The sequence below is a fragment of the Bufo bufo genome, chromosome 7 (assembly GCF_905171765.1).
Source record: "Bufo bufo chromosome 7, aBufBuf1.1, whole genome shotgun sequence".
Taxonomy (NCBI): Eukaryota; Metazoa; Chordata; class Amphibia; order Anura; family Bufonidae; genus Bufo; species Bufo bufo.
The window spans coordinates 24,940,588-24,959,380 of NC_053395.1; the positions used below are offsets into that span (position 1 = coordinate 24,940,588).

Genomic DNA, 18,793 nt, shown 5'->3' on the forward strand with positions numbered 1-18,793 from the left:
TGGCAGAATCAAGTTCAGCTTCTCATGATGGGTTCGGAGTGATGCGGGAATTTTACAAGGTTGATGAATCTTCCCTTTTAAAGACTACACTGCAAGAAAGGGAAATACAGGAAGTTAACGGTGTGAAATGTGGTTTACTTAAAGGGGTAGTCCACCCAGTAGGCAGCTGCTACCCCACCATCAGGCTGATCACCAGGGGTCCGGCTGCTGCAACCAGCAGAAACGATCATTTGTTAGTTACCATTGATCACAATAGAAGCTGTTATGAGCTTCTATGGGTAGAGGGGGGCACCATATCCCTTTGGACCATCCTAATAGGTAGTTGGCAAGTGTCAGTTGCCATTCTCTTCTGACAGGGACGGTGGAAGATGGTGGCATGAAACAGGGAAAGGATTGAAGCCCCATCTTCCTATGTAAGTGGAAGAGGCTGTCTGTCTTCAGGATCCTAAAGAAAGACAACCTGTAGCTTAAAGGGAATGTCCAGGACTAGAAAAACATGGCGCCACACCTGTCCACAGGCTGTGTGCAGTATTGCAGCTCAGTCCTATTCAATGGCGCAGAGCCACAATACCAGATGACGCATTAGACACATCAAGCTACTGAAGGACCTACCATTAACTGATCCTCAGATGGTCGGAGCTAATTCTGAACTGTTTGGTAGACCACCCGAAATCCTTTCCCGGCAACACTTGAGTCACTGGTGAAGACAAACTGCATTGACCTTGTATAGGAAGTGATGGGTGAGGGGAGATTCTTCCCGCAGAGGTCGTTCATCTGATACAAGGTATTGAAATCCCATCCATTATAAATCTTCAGCTTGTCGAATGGACATATTTTACCGTCGCCCTCGATGTCAATGTCTGTGAAGGTGACGATGAACTGGAACAAGGAGATAGAAGCAAAAATTTTGGTTGACATTTCTGACAATTATGACCACTTGACCCCCAATGACGAAAGGGAGCAGTGAGGTTCCCATCCTTCGATGTGGGGAATACAAGCCATGTCATTACCTGTATGTTGGCGGTAATATTCCAGTGACAGCGTGCGTTATTGGGGTAATTGTTTGGAAAATTTGGAGTTGCAAAAGATCCTAAAGATCCAGTCAGGTTCCCTCCACACCCTGTAAGATATAATAATACCTTATAAACCCAGGATGACACTTATGGACTGAAATTATTGAAAGGGAATGGTCTTCTTACCGGTAAATGTGGACATTTTGGTAGTGGTGGTGGTGGTAGTAGTTCTCGTTGTGGTTGGTTTTTTTTTGGTCGTAGTCTTGGTGGACCTGGTGGTTGTGGTAGTAGTGCTGGTGGTGGTGCTAGGGGGTTGTGTGGGGGATCTGATGGGAGCTCCTGGTGTGGTGATAAATTGTGCCAGAAGAAAAAAAAAACACAGATAAGTTAGTGAATTATATTTATTCTCTTTTTTGGCCAAGATTCCACTCACAGACTGGCCGTCCAAGATGTCCTCCACGAGTAAAGATAACTGTTGGTTGAACACTCGTTCAGCCAACAGCTATCTCTCCTGATCCACTCCTGAACATACATGCTCGGCCATGTGTTGTGAATAACAGGGCGGGGGTAAGTTGCGAGTTGAGATCGGTGGCGGTTCCAAAAATTTGACCCCTGCCGATCAGCTGAATGAAGAGGCCGCGGAGAGCGGTAAGCGCTTAGACCTCTTCCTATGCCAGTGACGTCACATTAATTGGTCACGTGGCCTAGGCGCAGCTCAGTCCCATTCAAATGAATGAGGCCGAGCTGCAATGCCAAGCACGACCACTATCAAATGGACTGCGCTTGGTAAACAGTGAGGAGGCGCGGCACTCACTGAAGCTGATCAGCGGGGGGTCCTGGTAGTCGGACCACCACCGATCTCATATTGATGAGATCATCAATATGATAATCCAGAAAACCTCTAAAAGCCCAACCCTTAACACCCCTCTTTACCTAAAAGGGTCAAAATAACATTGTCTCGCCACTCTCTGCAGACCTATAGCCAGGGGTGCACCTAGACTTTCTGCTGCCTGAGGCGAAAATTGAATCGGAGCCCAACCCTGATACAGTTGAATATAGAGAGATATTCCCACAGCATTACCACTGCCCCCACTTGTCTCTAGGTCTTGCCGCCTGAGGCACCCGCCTCACCTGGCCTCATTGGTGGTTTACCCCTGCCTATAGCTACCTGTTTATGTAATGAAACACCCCTGTTCCCCCCAGAAGATCAGGTTTAGGGACCGCTCAGTCTTTACCTTGAGATCTAAACATAGGTTTATTGCACTTGTATAGGGTGTTAAGCTTTACGATGTCCAGGTCACTCATGGAGAAATCTCGTCCTAGCTGGATAGTGCTGTTGGGTATAGCGATCAGGGTCGGCAGAACACCATCGATGGAAAAGGCCGTTCTGGATGAGAAGATGAATATGTGAGCATAACCTGATCGACAGCTCTGGACCCAATCCGCATAAGTCACATCTCAAGCACACAGTCGAGTCAATATCATAGGAAACTCATGTGGAAGGAAGAGGACCACACAGCCTCGGGGAGGACATTTAAGCTCCATACAGATGTGCTCCTTGGTCAGATGCAAACCCAGGACCCTACGCTGCAAAGCAACAGTGCTAACCACCATGCTGCTATTGTAAAGGGGGCACCTTGCAAGCTTTTACCTACATACCAAACCCTGAAGGGGCTGTTGAGGATTTAACTACTGATGGCCTATCCTCAGGATAGGTTATCAATATCTGATTGGTGGGTGTCTGACTCCCGGCACTGCAAACCGATTAGCTGTTCTCGAGTAATTCCAGTGCCGGAACGACACAGCTCCGTCCATTGTGCAGTGCTCCAAAAACCAGCTCTGTCCACCGCACAGTGGATAAAGCCGTGTAGCTCTGCTGCCAGAGCAACTTAGGAACAGCTCATCGGTGGTGGTTCGGGGTGTTGGACCTCCAGCGATCACATATGGATAGCCTAGGTCCTGAGGATAGGCCTTTCACATTAGATGCAAGTTGGCTGAACCCGTCTAATGGGTATAGAGATATATATCTCCACCAATGACAGCTGTCTGGAGAAGTCCCATATAGCTTTACATTGCAGAACGCAGGCAGCCAACAACAAACACATGGATACAGATGATACATAGACTCACTGTGAATAGTGCATGATGGAGCCGTAGTCATAGAGGGAAAGTTCTTGGTTATAGCTTTGAGCAATATAAAAATTACCCATATTTTCTGTAATGAGATTGTTAGGTTACTCAACTTTCATGTAGATTATATAAGGGGGATGAAATGTGTTTCATAATCCAGTCATGTGACATGTAACATACCCGCATTAATGTTTTTCCACTGAACCTGTACATAGTCATTTCTGTCATTTCTCACATGTTCATGTTGAAGACCTAGAGCATGTAGAACTTCATGAGTGACAACGCCTGACCAGACACAATCTGGTCTCTCTAGGGAGATGAACTGCTGACCACCTATGCGACCCACTGAAGACCAGCACCTGCGTAAGAAGAAGAAGACAACGATAGCATAGATTGGAAGAGGAAAAATGGTTAGGAACATAAGAGTGGTAGGGACCAGTTCTCAGAAGATCTAATGCTTGAGCCCTGGAATGCCACCAGCCAAGGTGTTGGCTTTATAAGGCGGCCATGCCATGCTATCCATCTTATGTTCTTGTACAAACCAAGATCAAGGTACGTATCTCCAAAGCATGGTGGTTCACTACATCTGTCATGTCCGTGCCTAATGACAACCCTGAACCTTAACCACCAACTGTAAAACCATCAGCCAGTCAAGTAGACACGTTGTGAGAGTCACATTGGTCCAACAGTGAGGACCACTACCATGACAGGAGCGTACATAGCTCCCACTGGAGTTCCCAGCTGCCAGGTTTTCACATATCATAGGAGTCATTAGAAAACTGATTTTGGGCCCAAGAAGTGGACTCCATCACTGAGGACCCTCATCTATTATCCAAAAATGAGAAGAGGGCCACTGGAGGACCTCAGATATCCATGCATTAAAAAAGATAGCAACTTGATTTCAATGGAAACTGTGCAATGCTTCATTACCCCTGTGGGGGTGCTGCAGGGAAACTGAATGTTTACTAGCAGGTTCCCCACAGATTACAGATGATCGATGGGATCACCTTACAATCAGCTTTATGACCCCTTTAAGAACATTACCTAGTCTATACTGTGTCCTGATTATTATAGAATAATAATGACTGGAATGACCTACTTATATTTGTACGTACCCGCTAAGAGATGTAAAGGTGACGTAGTCAGTCTCTGATGTCCGAGGTCTGAAGTGTATGCAGGTGGTGTCCCCAATGTCATTTAGGGCGGCTGTAATTACGGCTGTTTCATAGGTGCCTGAGGAAAAGAGCATAATTACATTGTACGTCACCTAGAAGCTGCTTTCCTCTAAGTGGAGGTGTTTTTCATGCGGCTTTCTGTTTGAATTGCTTGTTTTTTTGGTGCAAATTGTAATGCTTTTTATAGCCCTTCCATTGATTTCAATGGGAATTTCCACCATCTGCCCCAAGAATGAACATACTACATGCCCTTTTTTTTTTTCAAATCAATCCAGAAAAAAATTCCGTATGAACTACAGCACAGATTTCCTATTGAAAACAATTGGAGCGGATTCTGCCCAAAATATGCCATGGAAAATCCGTCATGTGAAAGTGGCCATAGGATATGTCCACATGCAGCAGAAAATTCACAGCAAAATCCACATGTAGATTTCGAATTAGATTTGCCGCAAAGCAAAAAGTTAAAGTACCCAGGCACAGGCAAAATTGACATGCTTCCAAATTAGAATCTGCACCTCGGGGTCAATTTCCGCTTTTTGGCAAAGCTTATTATTCAATGGGGTAGAGCTGCCATATGGGCCAAGTATATTGCGGTATACTACGCTGTGGCCCTATAATTGGCCAGGGAATGAACATAGTTGAACACAAGAGGTTTGGGGGTATAAATTGAGGATTCATTTTTCTTTTGACAGCTACTTCTATTTCTATGTGCATTTTCAATTAGCAGTGTGCTCCTGCTTAAGCGTGGGCGTAGCAGGGTAAAACTTGGGCTAAGCGGGGGCGGATCACTGTTACAATGTTAAATACAAAAAAGCGGGAAAAAAAAAAAAGCACCTTTTTTTAACCAGCGGGCTGGAGACACGTATGACACCGCTTATCTCTGCAGAAATACCAGCAGAGCTTTTTAATTCAAACAACGGGAGCCTGTACAGGTCAGAAAGTGTCAGGGATCACTGATAACTCCTATGACCCCCATTAGGACACTTTCTTGAAACAGATAGGCGTTGATGCACTCATTACCGAAATCACTGGATATGGTGTAAGGGATGTACACGAATCCATCTGGAGAAGCCGGCCACAAGCAAGCATTGTACTGACAGAGTGGTGTAGAACTTCTTCCAATGCGAACAGCAATGTCCAAATGTCGGATTACAAATGATCCACTGAAAAAGGAGGCTGGTGGGAAAAAAAACAGGGTGAGTAGAGGGGAATGATGGAGCGTTATCACTAATGGTATCAAAAAGTTACAAGAAATCGGAGTGACACCCGCTAACCCTTACCATTGTTGACGGCAGAAATTCTGTCAAACCAGCCAGGAATCATCCCGGTATCTGTAAGCAGAAAACAAGTGATAAACTTTTAGGAAATGACAGCACTGTTTGTGGGGAGCATTCTGCTGAAAGTGTTTGTAGGGAGCATTCTGCTGACAGTGTTTGTGGGGAGCATTCTGCTGTCAGTGTTTGTGGGGAGCATTCTGCTGTCAATGTTTTTGGGGGACTCCGCTGGCATGTCACAATAAGTTTTACTCTACACCTCTCGGGGCAGACTATCAGCCCGTCATCCGCAGTGCATCCCGCCATTGTGTAATAATGCGCGACTTTCATTAACATTTTATATAATCAGATCATTATCTAGAAATCAATTATTGCTCAGGATGTGCTAAATATACGGGAGATGTCAGAGAGGCCTCATTGTTCTCCATCTGAGGCCTCCTGACACTGCGCTCCGTGTACTGTGGGGGCCGACTACTTCATGTCATGCAGACACATGTAAAACAGGTCAAATACAACTGGAATAGCGCCACCTAAATTTAATTAAAACTTAAAAAAAAAAAAAATTACATTTTGAATTTTTTTTATTTTTTTATTATTCTATTTTTAATTTATTGAGCTCAGTCGGGAAGTCTGGGCAGCTTTGCCTTCTTAGGCCCTATAAGTCGCTAATACAAGTTTGAAACGCATAACTTACCGTCACCGTCACCGCTGGATTCTTCTGCTGGATTATTTGCTTCTGGCTGTCTGCTGCCTGCAAATCCACAGATAAAGAGTAATGAGTATTTAATCAGAAGCTTTGGTTCCTTGTCCCTCCCCTATGCTTAATACTGCAGCACTGCTACTTACAAGGTTCCGCCCCCCACACCACAAGCTCTACAGGTAGTCAATGCATCCAAAACTAATTGCTAACAAAGCAGCTAAATTACCAAATACTAGGTAATAGCCACATATAGACTGAACTAAAGGAGGCCTCTACCTCCATAGCCAGGCAGATTAGACAAACATGGTGAAAGGTGGAGCAGCTGCCATATTGTATAAGAACATAAATGTAAAGAAAGTCACAATCCATTCACCATTTATAGGGGCGTCCTCTGTGCCTCTTCTCTTCCTTTGAGGCAATATCTGTCAATACACGAAAAATACCAGTTCATTAGTCAAGCCATAGACATAAGAGAAGATGTGAATGGGTATGTTGTTTCTAAGGAGGGAGATCAGCGGCTGTTGGCCATGTCTAATGCCGCTTATCTCAGAGAGGACAGATACAAAAATAAACTATACCCTACTTTTTCAAGAAGCCCCTGTAGCCAATAGATAGCTGTGAATGGGCATGTCCTCTGTATGAATGGAGATCAGTGGCCACCACAAACGTCTGAATGATGCCGCTTATCTTTGAGAGGACCAGTAAAAACCACACAATCCTATACATGTTTCCCCCTCATGGCAGTCCCTGTGAATGGGCATAGGGATAGGGCTGCCAGACAGATTGGATGCCGCTTATCTCTGGGGAAACAATGGATCGGACAGGTAAAAAATAAACTATCTTACTATACTGTACCATCCCTGTTTCCCCTGAGGGGCGTTGTAGGCAGTCCCTATAGACATAATATAGCTGTGACCAGACATTTTATTACTGGGAAACATAGGAGATAAGTGGCCGCCAGATACATTTGATGATGCTTATCATGTGGAAAACAAAGGGTCAGACAGATAAAGAACTATCCTGTCCAATTTATGTTTCTCCTAATGAGAAAGATCACGCCAGCATGAGATCTTTTACAGATTCCATAATAATCAGTGGGCCAGCTGAAATCTCAAATCCATGACCTGCTTAAAGGGGTTGTCCAGGATTAGAAAACTGAGTCAACTCCCCCCCCCCCCCCCAAAAAAAAGCGCCACACCTGTCCATGGGTTGTGATTGGTATCGCAGCTTACCTTTATTGTAGTGGGTGAGGCTGAGCCGCTATATCACACACACAAACTGTGGACAGCTGTGGCTTTGTTTGTGGGAGACAGCAGCCATGTTTTTCTATGGCTGGACAACCCCTTTAAGAGGACCTGTCACTGGTTTCATGCTGTCCAGCGGAGGACTCCAGGTGGACTTGTGTATTGGCAGCTTTAGATCCAATGATTTATACAAAGAGAATCTACACTATGCACCAGCAAGTCCACCCAATGCATACTCTTTCCAGTTATGGTCAGCCCCATTGGGCAACGGATTCTTGGGTCTTCTAGAGATCACCTACTTCCTCAAATTTTCTCTAACATGAAGACAATTGATGTAAAAATACTTAATTTTCCAAAAAATACTTACTGGGGTGGGAAATGCAAAACACGCACAGCATAGGGCAGCCAGCAGTAGACTCTTCATTGTCTTGATGGTGAAGCTCTTGAGATGTCTACACAGGTTCTTCAGTGACTATAGGTGCAGTGGTGCACAAGTTGACTTGGCCTTGTCTTAGTTCTTATATACCCGATGAACACACCCATGTCTCCACTTGGATGCTTAGTATCTACAGTAACAATGGACCATGCCAACGTCTTTTGTTTTTGGGATCAACCCTTTATCTACTCAATGCATAATTAGATATTTCTACTGGAGGCTCTGGGCTCTGCCATTGTATCAGGGGTATCAGTCCTTTGTTCTGAGGACAATAGCAACTTATTTGATCTTCACAGCAAGAGCTTGAGGTCATTACCTTTATTTACAAAGGCGACGCATTGAGGTGTCCAAACATGTGAATAAAGTCAGGCCAACATCCACGATTTTAGTAGGACCAGCTGACTATCTTGGGGTCTGCCAATCTGTCCCTCATGGCAGATATCAGGGGAAAGAAGGATTGGTGGAAAAAATGTCAGCCAACAGCTATAGAAGGTGTATGGGCACCTTACTTGAAGCTAAGCCTGAATGCTGGCATCTATGGGGGCCTTTGGTCAGTCTACTATAGCTGCACTCATGAGGCCTTCATTCATCTCCAGATGTTCTACACCCTCAACTTTTAGCAGATGTTAGCCCAAGACCGAAGCTTGAAGTTCCAAGTATAGTTTATCAGATGAGGGGCATCAAAATACTTATGTTAAAGGGGACCAAAAGCTCTTTAAGGCATATTAATAATGTAAAAAACTTATTTTTATGATGTTTTCATTTCTATGATCACTTAAAGTTGAAGGCCCAAAGCCTGAAGCTGCACTACTGAGACATGCTATTGGAAAGATGGCCCCTTCACTTCAGTCAGAATGTTGTCATGGAGAACGTGTGGATGCTTATCCACAGATACATGGCCGTTCCTGCTCCATTTGGGCCTGGAAGGATGTAAATATTGGTGTATTTGGTGATTTGTGTTCACACAAGGTCCCAGGGACAAATCTGCATCTGACAGAAAGGAGAAAAGGACCTTATGTCATTAGATCCAGGCCTAGATTGTTTCCAGGTCTTACCACCCCCAACATTTGCCATCTAGGAAGAGTCAAGAGGCCCCCTATAACCTACCACCAGAGGGGTCCACCAAGATAAGCAGCCACCGTATCTAGCAGTGGCTTTCTCCTCTCTACCCATTGACGACACATACATGTGTTGAAGTAATTTGTCTGCCATTTTGTTTTCCTTTTGTTTTCATCTTGTCTGGTTACATTTATACATATATAAATGTGAGCTTAATATATAATAAATTAAGCACAGCCATAATGGTTATAACAACAAAGGACCACTCCATTCAAAACTGATGTACAGTGCTATGCCACGTGGGGAAACGTAGGGGGCGGAGCATAAAGTAGTTAATTCCTGTGTCAGGCTCCACCCCCTCTGACAATACTAGGCGTAACAAGTGTATTAGTTCTGTTTGGAGTGTTCCTTTAAAGGGGTTGTCCCATCTAACCAGAGGGCAGCGATGGACTGGCCATCGGGAGTACCGGGAGAATCCCGGTGGGCCGATCGAATTATGGGCCGCCGGGCCGGCCATCAGGGGCAGGGGGGTAAAGCTCCAGTAACAGCAGGGTAGTGTGGGGGCGGCGGCGCGGCGCTCACTCACTGACGTCACACGCCTGCTCCTCCCACTAGGCGGCGCAGGCGCGTGACGTCAGTGAGTGAGCGCTGCCGCCCGCACTTGTTACTGGAGAGGCTCAGGCTGGAGGCGGGAGCTGAATGAATGTAAGCCTGTAAGGTACTGTCTGTAGTAAAGACTAAAGAGATGAGATGAGCGCTGCCTGTGTTAAAATTAAAGTTACTGTCTGCAGCCGGATCGGATACCGATTTATTAATGTTATACTACTGTGATGTGAGTGGCGGGGAGGGGGATCTATGGATGACGGCACTGTTATAGGGAGGGGGATCCGTGGATGGCACTGTTATGGGGGGGGGTCTGTCATGTGGATGACACTTATGGGGGGGGGGGTCTGTGGATGACACTTATGGGGGGGATCTGTGGATGGCACTGTTATGGAGGGTATCTGACTGTGAATGGCACTGTTATGGAGGGGTATCTGTGGATGACACATAGCATAAGATGCTATATACGGTATGTGCCATCCACAGATCCCCCCATAACAGTGTCATCCACAGATCCCCTCCATAACAGTGCCATCCACAGATCCTCTCCATAACAGTGCCATCCACAGATCCCCTCCATAACAGTGCCATCCACAGATCCCCTCCATAACAGTGCTATCCACAGATCCCCTCCATAAAAGTGCCATTCACAGATCCCCTCCATAACAGTGCCATCCACAGATCCTCTCCATAACAGTGCCATCCACAGATCCCCTCCATAACAGTGCCATCCACAGATCCCCTCCATAACAGTGCTATCCACAGATCCCCTCCATAAAAGTGCCATTCACAGATCCCCTCCATAACAGTGCCATTCACAGATCCCCTCCATAACAGCGCCATTCACATGTTTTTTTTTGAGTGTGTTTGGGAAAAATAAAGTGGGCCGGTCTGGCTGAAGTCCAGGGCCACTTTATTGTCCCAGTCCATCCCTGCCAGAGGGGCTCTGACTGCTGGGGCCCCTGCCGATGATGAGAACAGGGTCCATACTCCTAGTTTGAATGGAGCAGTAGACTGCATGCGCACTGCTGCTCCATTTAAAGGGGTTATTCGTAAATTTATATTGATCACCTATCCTCAGCAGATCTTACAATGCCACTGGGGGATCCTTAAAATGGACCCCGACCTTCAGGATGTACTAGGAGACAATCCACAGATTACGTACAGACGCGGCACTAACCTGCGTGATAAGCTCGCCCGCAGTCATTTTTCACCTATCAGCACACAGTCAACATGGCTGCGGTCCAGCTTAGTGGGCAGTCACAGGTGCGGCAGGTGTGTCGCCTGCAAATATATCATGACCACTAAATCCTTCACCAGCTCGGTCACGGGCAAGACGTATCCCATTCCACATTTCATCAACTGTAAATCTAGAGGGGTGATACACCGTATCCTCTGTGAGTGTGGTCTGGAATACGTCGCAAGACCATGCGGGAATTTCGGAGGAGGATCGGTGAACACATGGGGGATGTCGTACACAAGAGAGACACCCCGGCGTCCAAACATGTGCACACCGTAAAGCCCGGCTAAAGTTCATGGGCATTGACCTTGTGAAACCCCCACCAAGAGGGGGGACTGGGACAAGAGCCTCCTCCAACGTGAAGCACGCTGGATCTTTAATCTGAAAACAGCAGCACCAGGCGGCATGAACGGAAGATTAAACTACACCTGTTTTCTCTAAAAATCACGTTCATGCAAACCGTAATGCCTCGTCTGCAATGTTGTCTCCTGGGGGAGGGGGGGGGGTGTTTGCACGCACACAGGCGCCTATTGCTTAAACTGCGCATGTGCCTTTGTGTGTACACATCTCTCTCTACATTTGCGCATGCGCCCTCCCTTGCGCACATCTCCATCATAATATAGGCGCATGTGTCCTTGGAGATGTCAAATCTCCTGGGGCTGGAACAACCCCATTATGTACACATTGATTATACATCCTATTATATACGCATTGAGTATACATCATGCTGTGGCTGCGCCCGCATTGCGCACCCATAGGCATCCACTCCATCCCGATTGCGCCTTAGATGATCGCACGGCATTCTTATTCACTATTTATGCGCATTACTGCCCGCGGATGACCTTACTTCATGTTACCCAGTCAGTAACAACGTAACATTATTTGCATCCTATTTCACCTGTCAACCCTCGTTTCCTGCGCGAAATGCCATTAGCCGATTCAAGGCTTTATTATCATCATTGTTACCACGGAGACGCATACACTGTGCGTTCCATTTGATCACCTGACCGCTAACATTGGCTGAGTGATCCTTAGTTCCGCCCATCCCCTCCCGCGAGTTCCGCCCATCCCACGTGGTGCCGCCGGCGTGTGACGTCACTGGTTGCGTCCGGCCCCTGCCTCGTATGCGATGCCTCGGCTCAGGTTTCCCTGATGCCTGGGTTACGTGACCGGGTAGGCCGCGGCGCTCCAGGATGGCGTCGCACGCCGATGACGTCAGTGAGGAGGAGGGGCAACGGAGATGGAGCGCGAATATTTAAAGCCCACTACCTAGGTATACTATTGCGGCTGGTTTATTTCGTTGTTTCCCCTAACCAGAAGGGTCTCATCTCATAGGGATTACTATATCCCCCTGACCGTCCAGCACAGGACTACCCCTCCTGTGCAATACTGCATCCCACCACCCTGGGATAGCAGTGTACAAGCTTTCACAGCTTGTCCCCTTCCCCAGCGTTTACTTGGCCTCAGGTCAGATACCTGTGGCCATCTACCCGTCACCTTCCTGCAGTCGCTCCCCTGAAGAGTGACGGACAGAAACGTGCCACGTCGGGAGACCATTGGAAGCAATTTCATCACTTTCTGCACTGGCAATTTGTTTGCAGTTCTAGGGTTCAGGTCCAAGATAGGGACAGGCTACCAGACGGGGTCGCCCTTTCCAGGGCGAGTGCTCCGTGTAGATAGGTAGAAGCATAATAGCCCCCTCCACCTTGGTAGGGTCACATAGGACCAGTCCTATTGCTCCATCTACACGGCTATACAGCAGATGCATTAGCTCCCGCACGGCATACACCCAGTGTCTCCTGGCTCCTGTCACCAAGGACCTACCCCATCATCTACAAAGGGTCTGGTAAGACTGTTCACGTCTTTCACGGACGGAGTCGATTTTTGTCTATACCAGCAAGGTACCATTAAGTTGGCCTTTTTTGTGTATGTATGTCTATATTGTGTAGTGAGTCTTATTATTCTGCATATTCTAGACCATATTAAAAGTTATATTTTAAATAAGTATACTCCCCCCTTCCTCTATGCAGGGGCCCACTCTCTATCCTCAGCATAGGTCATCAACATCAGATCCGACGACCCGGGAGCCTCTGTGAGCGCTGCGGCCTCTTCCTAGGCCGTGTGATGTCACTGTACATTGGTCACATGACCTAGTTGCAGCTCAGTCCCATTCAAGTGAATGGGGATCAACAGCAATACCAAGCACAACCGCTATACACTGTACGGCACTGTGCTTGGAAAGCTGCTGGGAGAGTTGCAGTCCCTGAAACCGCTGATCGGCAGGGGTGTCGGGACTCGGACCCCCGCCAATTTGATAATGATGACCTACAGTATCCTAACCCCTTTAACTCTATGGGACTGCTGGAGATAGTCCAAGCGCTCGGCTATCTCTGGCAGTCCCATAGGGCTGAATGGAGCAGCAGTGTGCATGCATGACCACCTCTCCACTGAAACGGGGGGTGGACGGACCCCTATTCTGAGGACAGAGCAGAAAATGCCCACCTGTGCCCTATCACGATAGATGCGGCAGTTATCTGCTATCACTGGTGCTAGCGTTGCTGGAGGGTATAACTGCTGAGATTAGGGGCAACTTCAAAGAAACCTATCATCCTCTAAAACAATGCTAGAGATAGTGATCGGCTGGTAGAGATAAGCAACAAGCACAGTATAAACATAAACATTTGATATTTCATAGATCAAAGTACCTAAAGTAAAAGCACAAAATGCAATAAAAATGAGAGTTTTAAATAAACTTTATTAAGCGTCACAAAACAGAAACACGTAACCTATATGTATTTGGTATCCCCATAATTGGAATAACCCATACAGTCAAGTTAACATATTTTTCGGGCTGATTGGTAAATGACGTAAAAAAAAACAAACATTATTATGGCCCTGCTCTTGCACCACCCCACATACCTACAGGTATATTAGGGACCATTGCTTATTTGTCTTTATACTTCTTCACTGACGCCAATCTGATCTGCGGTTACTTAAATCCTTGCAACCCAATGGAGCGAGAATGGCACAAATCAGCTGGGGCCCTTCTTCTGTATAGACCCTAAAGCAGCTGCCTGGGCTACCTCTGTATTCTGTACTCTCTTGTACAGACCCCTTAAAGAGGGCCTCTAACCACTACTGGCAGGTCCGCTTTAGTAAATACTTACAGTTTTAAAGAAATAACAATTATGGAGCATCCTTTTCTTAGAACTCTGCATTGTGTCATTCCTTTGTTATTCCTCTTGGAAATGTACGACTATGTTGACCGCTGGGTATTACCATTCTTCTTGGCATAGAGGTGTGTGCGTAGTCTGACACTGTCAGCGCTAACCGGACGGTATCAGATGGTGAAGGGAAACACCCCCAACTGGTAACGTTGAGTTGTCAAGTCATTCCTAAATTTATGGGAGGAATAATAGAGGAATTGTACAATGCAGGGACGGAATATTTTATTTCAACCCTTTAATTTGCCAAGGATGCTGGGTCTGGCAGTGGCGCTCTTCTCTCTTCCCATTGACGACACATACATGCGTTGACCTAATTTGTCTGCTTCCTCCATTGTGTCTGGTTACATTATAAAATGACTTCATGTCGTCAACTGTTTTCTATTCTCTATGTCTTAGGAATGTGCTATAAGATGCATTGGCCCAATTTATGTATCAATGTCTTAACGAGGTAGGTTACTGTATCCAATGATGTATCCATTTCTGCTCTATATCTCTTTTCTACGCATGCGCAGTAGGACGTATCCTGATGAGAACTGTCTATAGATTCTCCTGATTTTCCGATAAACTTCAGAACTTGGAGCCGCCTCCTTAGTTCTCCGTCTGTAATATACATAACCTGGGAGTTCATTGAGAAATTGCTCTGACGTTTCAGTGCTAACACATGCTCGGCCAAACCGACCGTATATATGTATTGGGGAGTCTGGAGAGCGATCTGATGATCATGAATGCTTGGCTTTAGTTGTGCTACTTTACATTTGTACTTTTTACACACCGCCCTTTCTTCTCATTGTGTACAGTAAATAACAATGAGCTGCAGCCGATCCGCATAAATCTCCATACAAATAGCTGTGTCCATGTCTCCTCCACTACAAAGACTTTTCGGGAAAGTTATCTACATGCCACTGAAACCAGGGAGCTGACTGCGTCAGTTGTTATAATATGTACATACTGGGATTTTCTATAATTAGGCTCCCAGCAAGATCCACGCCCCCGTCCCCGTCCCCCATCAGATGGATATCCTATGCAGTGGTGTAGCGTGGGTTGCCAGGACCCAGGGCAAGCCAAGTATTGCGCCCCCTAACCTATGGATCCTACTCTTTTTAAATAACCACACCCCATAGTATACCGCTATATAAAAGCCAAATAATACCGCTCCACCATGACTATAGCCATTTAGGTCCCGGTCATTAATATATATACAGAGGGCAGTTAATAAATAAAATCACACTCTGCGATGCAGGCCTCTTCCACCCTATGGCCCTAGTTCCCCATGTCACGGCGCAGGCGCTCGCATTGATATAATTGCAACCTTCTGCGCTGGGTCTCAGGTGGCATGATGACGTCATCACGCTGCCTGTGACCCGGCAGAAGAGGTCGCGAGGCCTCACAGCCCTCAAGCCTTGTTGCATTCAGCCTATGAGGCTAACGGGAACCAGCACAGATGCCTGCATGGCTCCTTAGGAACTACAGCCGAAAAAGCCCTGGTTTCTTCAGAGACCCAGACTTTTACATATAACCAACGGAGAAAGCTGCCTCAGATGCCACTGTCACAATTGACAAGCATGTCACCCCGCTGTGACTGACAGGCCCCCCATCCACAAAACATGGCGCAACCAGATGCATTGTTTCAGGATCCAAATCCAATTGCTGCCCCTAGTAACCAATCAGACATTAGCTTTCATTTTGCCAGGTCCGGATAAGACTTGAATGCAGCCATCTTATTGGTTGCCATGGGTAACACAAACTTGCCAACTGTCCCGAATTTGCCGGAACTGTCACTGATTTTCAGAGACAGGTATAATGTGAGGGGGCACATGTCAGGGATAATGTGAGGGGTACATGTCAGGTATAATGTGAGGGGGCACATGACAGGTATGATGTGAGGGGGCACATGACAGGTATGATGTGAGAGGACACATGACAGGTATAATGTGAGGGGGCACATGTCAGGTTAAGGCCTCATGCACACGACCGTTGTGTGCATCCATGGCCGTTGTTCCGTTTTCCGTGATTTTCTGCGGACCCATTGACTTTCAATAGGTCAGTTGAAAACTCGGAAAATGCACCGTTGTTCAGCCGCATCCGTGATCCGTGTTTCCTGTCCATCAAAAAAATATGACCTGTCCTATTTTTTTGACGGACAACGGTTCACGTACCCATTCAAGTCAATAGGTCCGTGAAAAAACACGGATGCACACAAGATTGGCATCCGCGTCCGTGATCCGTGGGCGTTGGCAACTTTCACACAGACGGATCGCAGATCCGTCTGCATAAAAGCTTTTTCAGATATATTCTAACACAGAGGCGTTCCCATAGTGATGGGGACGCTTCAAGTTAGAATATACTGAGAACTGTGTACATGACTGCCCCCTGCTGCCTGGCAGCACCCGATTTTTTACAGGGGGCTGTGATCCGCACAATTAACCCCTGAGGTGCCGCACCTAAAGGGTTAATTGTGCGTATCATAGCCCCCTGTAAGAGATCAGGTGCTGCCAGGCAGGAGGGGGCAGACCCCCCTTCCTCCCCAATATTATATTCATTGGTGGCCAGTGCGGCCTCCCCTCTCTCCTCCCCCCCCCCAGTTAAAATCACGTTCCGAATCCCCCATCATTGGTGGCCAGTGCGGCCTCACATCTCCCCTCTTCCTTAGTTAAAATCACGTTCCCCCATCATTGGTGGCAGTGGAGAGTTCCGATCGGAGTCCCAGTTTAATCGCTGGGGCTCCGATCGGTAACCATGGCAACCAGGACGCTACTGCAGTCCTGGTTGCCATGGTTACTTAGCAATTTTTAGAAGCATTATACTTACCTGCGAGCTGCGATGTCTGTGACCGGCCGGCGCTCATCCTACTGGTAAGCAATGCGCCGCACAGACCTTTCACTTACCAGTAGGAAGAGCGCCCGGTCGGTCACAGACATCGCAGCTCGCAGGTAAGTATAATGCTTCTAAAAAAATTGCTAAGTAACCATGGCAACCAGGACTGCAGTAGCGTCCTTGTTGCCATAGTTACCGATCGGAGCCCCAGCGAATTAAACTGGGACTCCGATCGGAACTCTCCACTGCCACCAATGATGGGGGAACGTGATTTTAACTAAGGGGGGGGGGGGGGAGATGTGAGGCCACACTGGCCACCAATGATGGGGGATTCGGAACGTGATTTTAACTAGGGGGGGGGGAGAGGTGAGGCCGCACTGGCCACCAATAAATGTAATACAGGGGAGGGAGGGGGGGTCTGCCCCCTCCTGCCTGGCAGCACCTGATCTCTTACAGGGGGCTATGATACGCACAGTTAATTGTGCAGATCACAGCCCCCTGTAAGAGATCGGGTGCTGCCAGGCAGCAGTCATGTACACAGTTCGTAGGATATTCTAACTTGAAGCGTCCCCATCACTATGGGAACGCCTCTGTGTTAGAATATACTGTCGGATCTGAGTTTCACAATCTAACTCAAATCCGATGGTATATTCTAACATAGAGGCGTTCCCATGGTGATGGGGACGCTTCAAGTTAAAATATACCATCGGATTGGAGAAAACTCCGATCCTATGGTATATTAACTCCTGACTTTACATTGAAAGTCAATGGGGGACGAATCCGTTTGCAATTGCACCATATTGTGTCAACGTCAAACGGATCGTCCACATTGACTTGTATTGTAAGTCAGGACGGATCCATTTGGCTCCGCACGGCCAGGCAGACACCAAAACAACTTTTTTTTCATGTCCGTGGATCCTCCAAAAATCAAGGAAGACCCGCGGACGAAAAAACGGTCACGGATCACGGACCAACGGAACCCCGTTTTGCGGACCGTGAAAAAATACTGTCGTGTGCATGAGGCCAAAATGTGAGAGGACACATGACAGGGATAATGTGAGGGGGCACATGTCAGTTATAACGTGAGGGGGTACATGACAGGTATAATGTGAGGGGGCACATGTCAGGTATAATGTGAGGGGGCACATGACAGGGATAATGTGAGGGGGCACATGACAGGGATAATGTGAGGGGGCACATGACAGGGATAATGTGAGGGGGCACATGTCAGGTATAATGTGAAGGGGCACATGTCAGGTATAATGTGAGGGGGCACATGTCAGGTATAATGTGAGGGGGCACATGTCAGGTATAATGTGAGGGGGCACATGACAGGGATAATGTGAGGGGGCACATGACAGGTATAATGTGAGGGGGCACATGACGGGGATAATGTGAGGGGCACATGACAGGGATAATGTGAGGGGGCACATGACAGGGATAATGTAAAGGAGCACACGACAGGTATAATGTGAGGGGGCACACGACAGGTATAATGTGAGGGGGCACATGACAGGTATAATGTGAGGGGGCACATGGACAGGTATAATGTGAGGGGGCACATGACAGGTATAATGTGAGGGGGCACATGTCAGGTATAATGTGAGGGGGCACATGTCAGGTATAATGTGAGGGGGCACATGACAGGGATAATGTGAGGGGGCACATGACGGGGATAATGTAAGGGGGCTCATGATAGGGATAATGACAGGGGATGTAGAGGTAGCAGTGGTCACAGGACACATTAGCCCCTCTGCCACATATTGATTCAGTAAAAAAATAACTTAATACAAGGGATACATACAAATAATATATTTTCTATATAGACAAAGAAACATGAATGATAGCTACAATGCACAGAAAAACATGACAAATGCA

At 47.0% G+C, this 18,793-nt stretch overlaps 1 protein-coding gene across 1 annotated transcript; it reads right to left on the reverse strand.

Moving 5' to 3' along the window:
• Positions 1-639: 639 nt before the first annotated feature.
• LOC121008724 (high choriolytic enzyme 2-like) lies at positions 640-12,360 on the reverse strand. The gene is made up of 10 exons (XM_040441419.1): positions 12,351-12,360; positions 6,287-6,343; positions 5,599-5,649; positions 5,339-5,494; positions 4,259-4,376; positions 3,324-3,502; positions 3,144-3,228; positions 2,249-2,400; positions 1,011-1,120; positions 640-879 (listed from the first exon to the last, which is right to left on the reverse strand). The coding sequence occupies exons 1-10, from the start codon at positions 12,358-12,360 to the stop codon at positions 640-642; spliced, it is 1,158 nt and encodes a 385-aa protein (XP_040297353.1).
• Positions 12,361-18,793: the final 6,433 nt, after the last annotated feature.

Coding starts and splice junctions, on each gene's coding strand:
- LOC121008724 (XM_040441419.1), bottom strand. Junction 5,650..6,286: donor ATCCAGCGGTGACGGTGACG/GTAAGTTATGCG, acceptor TTCTGCTTACAG/ATACCGGGATGATTCCTGGC. Junction 3,229..3,323: donor GTGGAAAAACATTAATGCGG/GTATGTTACATG, acceptor ATCTCATTACAG/AAAATATGGGTAATTTTTAT.